The sequence below is a fragment of the Stegastes partitus genome, unplaced genomic scaffold (genome assembly GCF_000690725.1).
Source record: "Stegastes partitus isolate 25-593 unplaced genomic scaffold, Stegastes_partitus-1.0.2 Scaffold294, whole genome shotgun sequence".
Lineage (NCBI taxonomy): Eukaryota > Metazoa > Chordata > Actinopteri > Pomacentridae > Stegastes > Stegastes partitus.
In genome coordinates, this window is record NW_007578025.1 from 295901 (window position 1) to 304917 (window position 9017).

The window sequence follows — 9017 nt, forward strand, 5'->3', positions numbered from 1 at the left end:
ATAACGAAGCAGTCAGCTGGACTTAAACGAGCAGTCGTCTGGTTGGCGTGCAGCCGGCGGGCGCTTATGGAGAACATGAATGTGTAAAAACACTGTTTCCTCCACAATAATCAAAGATGCACTGAAACCTTTTCAATTACTTTCTCCCCCACATATGCTCCTTAAAGATGAAAAAAAAAAAACTCAATTAAAATGTGGAACTTTGGGGCAGAGAGAGAAAGAGATTTAGAACACGTTCCGAGGATTAATATTTAATTCTAATGAAAAGATGAGCTGCTGTTGCCGTATTAACTCGCCGGTCCGATGAGGTCGCGTACATTTTTCCCACCAAACATCACAGAAAGCAGCCGTGGGTCCGCCGCCTCCTCAGATAACCTGCTCGGCTTCCTAAACCGAGCTGCCCTCCGGTCCCACGACGCCGACCGGAGGCGGGGGGGACGGGACAAAGCTGACACATCCCAAAAGTCCGCAGAGATTCAGCCGAGACCGCCGAGGGGATCTGCATGAGTCTCATAATGACTCGGTTTCAAAGGCCTCTCCTGCCATCGCCATGCAGAGCGTTTGATCTCCCAACACTCTCCCCTCATCCCTCCCCTTCGCTCTGCTCTCCCAAAAAAAATAAAATAAAAATCCCCAATTAGGAGGAAAGACAGCGACGATGATGAGGAAGCAGATGAAACCGGCTCATTTAAGAGGCCTCACCTTTTCAATTGAAATATAAAAATCAATACGCTCCTTTTTCCGGCTTCCAGAGGGCAGGAGAACAAACCAACGGCGGCCCCTCTGTCCATCGATCAAAAGGAGGGAATCATATTAATTAATGTAAATGAGCTCAGGCCGTTGCGGAGATAGGGGCTGGATCCTGTGTAATTTGTGTTATCGAGCGTAATTGGAAACAACAGGAGATAAACGTTTGAAAGGTTAGCAAATCCTGCCAGGTTGATGCAGAACGTGACGGTCCAGCGAGTTCTTCAGTCCAACTGAGGGAGTTTTCTTATTTCTATATATTTTTTTCAGGATACTGATGATGAAAAAACCAACAGGATGAATCACAGCCTGTTTTCTTCAGAAGAAAAAAAGGTGGAAGGTTTTTTTTCTAATTAGTTCAAATCACAACAGTAAATCAGCGAGCGAGAGACGCTTCAGATGCATGACCCAGAGTGCTTTTCTTTTCTTTCTTTTTCCTCCACCGTGGCCTGTTTCTCACTCATTACATTTTTTGTTTTGGCAGATGTTTCTGCTGTTTTGTTCCGGCGTCCTCATTAGGACTCGGAAGCTTTCATCATCAACATGCAGGTGCACAGTGCAACCTAAAGCATCAATAATTAAAGGATTGAACTTTTAAGCTGGTTTAGAGCTGAAGTATGCGGAAATGACCGCCTTTAGTTGGCTTCTGTCGGAGTGGATGGAAAAAGGTCTTACCTGAGGTCGAGGATGCCCCGACACCAGACAGGTGAGCTCCAGGGTTTCTCCTTCCCGGATGGTGTAGACTCTCTCGGTGTGCCTCTCCTCCTCCACGTTGCAGGCGTGCCCTGAGTGTATAATGCGAACCGTCGGAGGCGCTGCGGAGGAAAACGAGACAGAGCGGAGAGCCGGCGTTAGCATTCCAGTCGCTTCCGAAGGAATGAGTAGGTTTAGCGCGCTAGATGGTGTATTGATTAAAAGGTTGTCTCGCTTACAACCAGCTTTGTGCGCACATTCGCACAAGTAAACCGGAGGTATTTGTAGCGGGGAGGATTGACACATATTTTACCTTTTACAGCGTTCCCTTTGGCATAGCTTTGTTTAAGTCTCTCGAACACAAGTCGAGGAAAGTTGCTGTCGGAAAGCGAATCGCTGCCTCTCTGCAGCAGCACTTTGATAATCATGTGGTGCTAACATGGTTGGTGGTTTAAAGACCTCCTCCAGGGAAAATCAACTTCTTTACCGTGTTAATGAGTCCATATGGTGTGGGTTTACAAGCTGGAGGACACGTCATGAGTGAAATGGGCTGCAAACGCCAGAACCCCACCTTGAAACCCCCAAAATGCAGATTCAGATTTCCAGGTTTTTAACAAACCTAAAGAGTGAATCCTGTCAGCCTGCTGGATGAATGCTCTTCTTCAGGATCAGTTTCTGGTTTGGCTAAATAACTTCAATATTACAACTGGGTATTGTGTTGTGTTCGAGCAAAATTGTGGGTGAGCTGGTGTGCTGGAGCTGCAGCGAGGTGGGTGGAGATGGAAGCAGGAAGCTCCGGTGTCGTTGCATATATTTTATTCTAGAAAGACAAAAAAAACCTCTTCTAAATATGTAGCTTTGATACCCAGAGATGATGTTTAGAGGTTTAATCAACGACCACAGAGGCTCTTCTAAAAGACAAACAAACAAACAAACAGGGTAGGATGTGTTTTTTAACTAAATAAATACACACAACATTTAATTAGTGCATGCAAAAGTAGGTGACGTTCCTTGTTTTGCACTACAAAGCGAACCTTTACCCACCACCCTGAGCAACCGCTGGCAGTTTGATGTCTCTTAAAGTCGCACAAATCACAAAGGAACACAAAAAAACCACCCAAAATACACTGACAACACTTACTGCAGTAGGTTTTCTGTTGCATATATATGTTGGTTTATATCTGGAATTAGGGCTGAATGATTTTGACAGAACACAAAACGACTTTTAAAAAAATTTAGCACCAAAATAATCATATTTAAACAACCACAGCTCTACTTTCACTCACACGTTGTGCTACGTTCCTGCTCGTAGACAGATATCTCCATCACAGTAACACATAAATAGTCTTCAGAGCATCTCCTAGAAGCTAGATAAAAAATTAAATTGCACCCAAAGCTTGCTTGACAGAAGCTTTAATTTACTGATGTTCCTTAAACGCCTCATACAGCAGAAGCCAGTGCACAGAGAAGCTTCTAGTCTCCACTCAGTTACTGCAGCACAGAAGCTGTGTGAGTGAAATAAAGTGTCGTAACGTAAGTCAGAACAAGTGATTTTACCTCCGTGGACTGTTTCCTGTGAGAGCTGTGACGTCAAACCGATCTTAGACGTACTCACAGACATAAAACTTCTAAAAAAAAACCCAACAGATGGGGCTTTTGATTCACCCGATGCCACCTCAGGAGCATCCTGATGGCTCACCAGAGGCGACGCTCCGTTTTCTTTCTCGATTTATTTGTAATATTACATCGCAGACTTTTTCCCACCTCGGCTCAGGGAAAGAAACGGGAACAGACTCGTCGGGAACAGGAGCCGACACGGCAGCCGTGGCAGAGGAAGTCAACAGCGCTCGCATCTGAACCGAACCGACACTCCGTTTGTGTCTTAACCAAATTAGGCAGCGTGGAGTAAATGACCGACTGTAAACCGCTGATGGCAGGCGACAAAACAAGTGATTCTCCCTCCTCCCGTCCTCGCTATCAGATGTCAGAATTCATTTACAGCTCAGCGTAATTACATGCCAGAAGGGTTTCATTACAAATTCTTATATAAACAAGTTCACTCGCACAACAACAAAAAGAGAGAATCACTCGGTAATATTCTGAAAAACAACCCAAAAAGTTTAAATTTAAGATGTAAATACCTCCCAGCAGCTGTCAATGTAAGCTGCCATTACACCATATGGATGGATTTAAACTGGTGCTTATCTGGGAACATTGGTTTGACTAATACGATCACATCAAGGGAATAAAATTGCCAGAAACTGTGATGTGGGAATATTTTTGCAGTGAATTATTCAATGCTTGTGGGACGTTCAAGAGCGGGACACAAGTGTTGGGGGTTAAAGCAAACAGAGGAAGGCGTCATCCGAGGTGAAAAAAAGAAGATTACGAAATAGTTGCATGTAAACGACCCCTGACAATACAAGCATCTGTTAAGCATCTATTCCTCTCCAACTTACATGATTAGTGAAGAGGTTTGAGGATGAGATGATTTAGAGAGCGGATATGATTAGGAGGAGGAGGAGTACAAAATGGGGAGAAAAAAAGAAAAAGAGAAAAATCCAGCAGAAATCAGACTGTGGTTGAGCTTTCATGTTGGAGGAGCAGCTTCCTGTGTGGCCCCGGCAGCAGCAGCACCACCTCCGTCCAGGCTGCGATGCTAATGAGCAGCGCGGCGTCGGGGAGGAGGAGCGTCACCGCGCTGGGAGCCGGAGAGCATCCTTAGCTAAGCGCTGATAGCAGCTCATTCAGCTTGTTAGCCTAATGTCCTGCCCTCCTCGGTGCAGACTGATGGATGCTAACCGGCTACTCATAAAGCCAGGGCCTCCACTCGCCCTCCTCTCCCTCTTTGGAGTGATGAATTCCATAGGGGAGGAATCAGGGCTTGAGGAATAGCGTGAGGAAGCTTCACGCACCACTTAAAACAAAAAAAAAGAAGAAGAGCTTAGAAACAAGACCCCAGGGCGCACCGGGGCGAACAAAGTCCTAATGCCATTTACTCCAGTGTCTGTGCAGCATTAGCATCAGTCCTGGAGGGGAAAGCCAGGAAACACCCGCAATTAATGATCTTCAACTGCATTTACCGCAGTGACACATTAACACACTGTTGTTCTTTATGCGGCGCCGAGCTCGCAGCCACGAATAAGTCTCCGTCGAGCGTCCGTAACGAGCGCCGCGACGTTCAGCTACGAACCGCTCGGCCTGAAGCGGGAGCTAGAAATCATTACCGCCTGTTTGTTTTCATTCGGTAACCACCCATAAAATATTCAGGAACGATATCTAAGGATGGACAATGAGACATTAATGCGGCGGGATTTAGGCAGCGTGAAGAGAGATGTCAGAGCGCTGACAGGTCGGGAGATAAAAAGATGTCCGGGCTGAGGGGATCCGGGTGATAGACAAAAGCTTTGAACACATCACAGCGGGCCAGAAGCAGCTGCTTATATCCCCCAAACATCTCAACTACATCCAGTTCATTACGTCTACGCTTTCTCTTCTGTCTCCTCCGACTTCTCGCATGTCTTAAATGGAGAATAATAACTTTGGCCCTCTAATGGAGCCCCGTCATTTAAACGCAACAGGCTGGAAAATTTTAATAAATTAGTTTATTCTACTGCAGATCAGTGTAATTGAGATTTAAATCGAGATGGTATGAAATACGTATGACGATATACTTTAAAAAAAGTACTTTTCACGACATGTTTCGAGGTAAACAGTTAAATTATGTCGTATTCACATGATATTTAACTACTTAATGTGTATTAAAGTCATTAATGTGACTAGTTTTTGTTTCTACACAATTTAACAGCTGATCCAACTCAAGCAGCATTAATTTGGACCAACAGAATTGAAATAAATGCATTTAATTCAGTGGAAATACTCTAAATTGGCTTATTTTGGCAGATACGGGGAGTGAAAAAGGTGTCGCACTTTATTTTATCTGCTTGTCGCTGAAAAAGGCAAACGTTTCTAAAGTGTTGTCACATCGTGTTGTGATGCGTCTTTCCAGTTGCATCAAGCGTCTGTCTGTTTGTGGGCCAAAAAAGAAACGACATCACAGTAATCGGTCCTTTTTTTTAATATATTTATTTATTCTGACTGCTTCAATTTCATATAAATTCTCCAATAGCGGAGAAAGCAAAGAACTGCCAAGCTAAGGCTCAACCCCGGCAATTTATTATAACTTAATCCACTTTGAATTTTCATCCAATTCAGCGCTGCCCCGCGCCAAAAAATCAGAAAGTAAATTTAATAGACGTACTGTATAATGCTCCATACTGGATTTGAAAGCAGTTTTCAGTAAAACACAAACTCTGCTCGAGGCATTTTTTTTCCACGAAACAAAATATCGTCAAAGTTCTTAAATATTTCATCTCGACTTCCCTTCGTATTTCTTTGCTCGTCGTCGCTGCTTTTGTTGGAACGTTGTTGAGGTTCTTTGCTGCATCGCTGCCACCGATTTTAAAAATAAATCAGTAAATATTAGACGCGGGGTCGATGTTCGTGCTTGTATTTGAAGGGCTGTTTGTCAGACTTTTTGCTACGTGAACATCGAGTCCAAATGAATTTACAACAACAATATTATCACAAGACGATCTTAAAAACAACAAATAAATAAATAATGCTAATAATCTAATCCGGTGTTTTATTTCTTCTGTAACATCAATCTAAATCAGCTGGATTATTTAACACAGATGTGTGTTATTAGCATAACGTCGATGTTTTCAGATTTTAATCATCGCGGTTATGTGCGCGGAAACAGAGTCGATTGACCCGAGAATGTATTCCACCTTCATTGGTCAGTCGATGTGAAAATCAATCAGCGATGGATGGATGGATAAATACAGGTCCATCCGTGATGTAGATAAATAGACAGATAGATATCCAGACGTCCCTACAGTCTCTATTATTTCATCTATCGTGGATGAAAAATGATGGAAAGATAAATAGTTATCTATAAATCGACCTTTTCATTGATAGATGTTTGATCGTCTCCACCCGCCTCTAGTTTATGAAAGTTCAGACCGACTTTTCCAGCAACTTTCTACGACTAAACATCTGTTTGTGACAACAAACCTGCACAGAACATTTCACTTCCTGTTCAGTTATAGAGTAGAGGAAGTGTTTTAAGAAAAAAATGAATAACTTCTTTGATCTTCTTGAATTTAGCTACTTCTTTGACCGTAAACTCTCCGGTTGGGGACGAATCGAGACATTTGCAGCGTCAACTCGGGCTTTTGTCAAACACTGATTTACATTTTCAACATTTTCTGACATTTTACAAACCAAACAAGTGGTCGATGCGCTGAGAAAATACTGAATGCACTGAATCAACAGTAAGAAGAATCATTAGATCCAGCCTTTGCACGGTATTACACACCGCTCCATAGTCGAATCTATATGAAGACGTGTTTTGTGTTGTGTTTTTTGTATGTTTTTGTATTTTTTCTTCAGAAATATAAGTAGAAATTAGCAGAAAATGGTAAAAAAGAAAGTATTAGTCACTACTTTTATGCATCTAGTTTAAATTTCTTTGCTAAAAATGTATTAAAAATATAAATATTCATGTAAAATGTGGGTTGATGCACACAGTAGTCGCCCTTAACTTGATCAATTATCAGTTTGGTCGGTTATCAGATCTGATGTTTGGCAGGTAAGATAAGTTTATTCAGGGATTTTAACACAAAGATTTAAATTTTAACTGCAAATGAAAATGAAATGAAATGAAATGAAAATGAAATGAAATGAAAAATACTTTATTTATCCCAGAAGGGAAATTCAATCTTGTAAAAGCTCACTTTTTATTTTTATTTTTTTAAATCAATATAACATATATTTCTTTTTATAACATATATAAAAGACAAATGCATCTCTGTCCAGCCTACGTGATTATTAATAACCTATATGGGAATCGGTCAACCGCTAGCAGCCTCGGCGTCGCGGTAAAAAAGTTACAGGAGCATGTTTGAGGACAATTAATCAACATTCAAGTTTGCTGAAGCTCCCTCTTCTCCTCTGTCATTACAAGGTTACATCCCTCCAGAGCAAAATTACAAGCTGTTAAATGAGTGAGCGATCATGTATGTTGAGCAGCAGAGCAGAGGTCATTCGGAAGCAATGAGCTGAAAAAAACGGTTCTGCTGGTGGCAGATTTGGATGCTAATTAGATGTTTTCTTTTTCTTTTTTTTCTGATCTTGTGTGTAGTTGGGGGAATTGGCATTGGCTTAAGAAGCACATCTGCCACTCAGGCTGATGTGATGAGTGCAAAACAGTGGAAGGAAAAAAAAATAAAAAAATCTATGCTAAACATCGAGCCGATCTTTACTAATGCAGAGTTATTCTGCTTGTTTATTTGCTCGGCGTGTGATTAAACAGCGCCGTCGCCGATGTCGAGCAAATGTCGTGGCGAACCTGTGGGTTACAGTTTTGCATAAATGTGCATTTCAGCCTGTAGTGTCACTCCCTCTCACTTCCACATCCACCCAGCCATCTGCAGCCGCACACACCCAAACTGTTTCCACACACAGCTTCCTGATAATAAAAAAAAGAAAAGGCAGCAGAGGACCTGCGGGCTAGAAACAGGAGTCTCAGATGTGCATCTCCCCTTTTTTCATTTCATTATCTCATTTCCATAACAGTGACATCATTTTCCTCCCTCCTCCTCTGCAGAAACACACAAGAGAGGAGGTGGGAGGAGGAGGAGAAGATATCGCCTGTGCACATACATTTGTGCGATGTTAGTTTAGCGCTTCCTCCTTCATCCTACGTGCATGTGTGCGGGCTAAAGCGTGCATCATGTCGTCGTGCGGCGAGCGAGCGAGCGAGCAGCTCCCAGCAGAGCGCCGAACCCTTTCCTCGGCTTCAGTCGGAGGAGATGGAGACAGGTTTATCCACTAACACCGATGGAGATTAAATTGGATTTGGCTAAAAGCGGCCTTGTCACCGCAGCTCTGGAGTGCCTGAGTGGCAGAGGGGGTTCTTGGCAAACAGGCACAGACTCTAAATTTGACAAACAAATGAATGTGGAGGAAAAAGAAGGAAGAAAAAAAAACACAACTCCAACAGCTGGGGCTCGTTGTCGCTGCGGGCTTAATGTCCTCAGACCAACCCCCGAGGACCACTAACCGTATCCTGCTAGTTTTCTGGCTCCGTAATCACCTTCTCAGAACGGCGGCGGCAAATAGAGGAAAACAGGCCGAGAGTGAGGAGAAAAAAACCAGATGCAATATGCACACGGCGACAATTTTACAAAAAAAATGATTGTTTTTGTTATCGCATAAAGTCATTATAGTGTTTCCAGGACGAACAGAAATAAACTTGGGTTGGTTATAAAAACAGGACGGCGGGGAAACAAGTCCATTTCAGCCGCGTGATAACGCCGCACGATGCCGACATGAAAAGCGGAGCGATAACACGGAAGCAAGTTCGGGTTTGTCGTAAAAAGATTATGGGTTTGACATTAAAGAACTTAAGTTTAACGTATAAATCCTGTATTTTATGAGAGTAATGAACTCGTGTTTGACCCCATTGTTCTGCTTTTTAAGTTTCTTCACGAGAAAAGTCATAAAAACAAACT

At 42.8% G+C, this 9017-nt stretch overlaps 1 protein-coding gene across 1 annotated transcript in view; it reads right to left on the bottom strand.

Moving 5' to 3' along the window:
- LOC103358159 (MAM domain-containing glycosylphosphatidylinositol anchor protein 2) overlaps window positions 1-9017 on the bottom strand; it is a 266805-nt gene that overhangs the window by 182093 nt on the left and 75695 nt on the right. The window contains exon 2 of the mRNA XM_008283011.1: window positions 1423-1562. Within this exon, the coding sequence (XP_008281233.1) occupies window positions 1423-1562 (140 nt within the window). The remainder of the gene's footprint in view (window positions 1-1422; window positions 1563-9017) is intronic.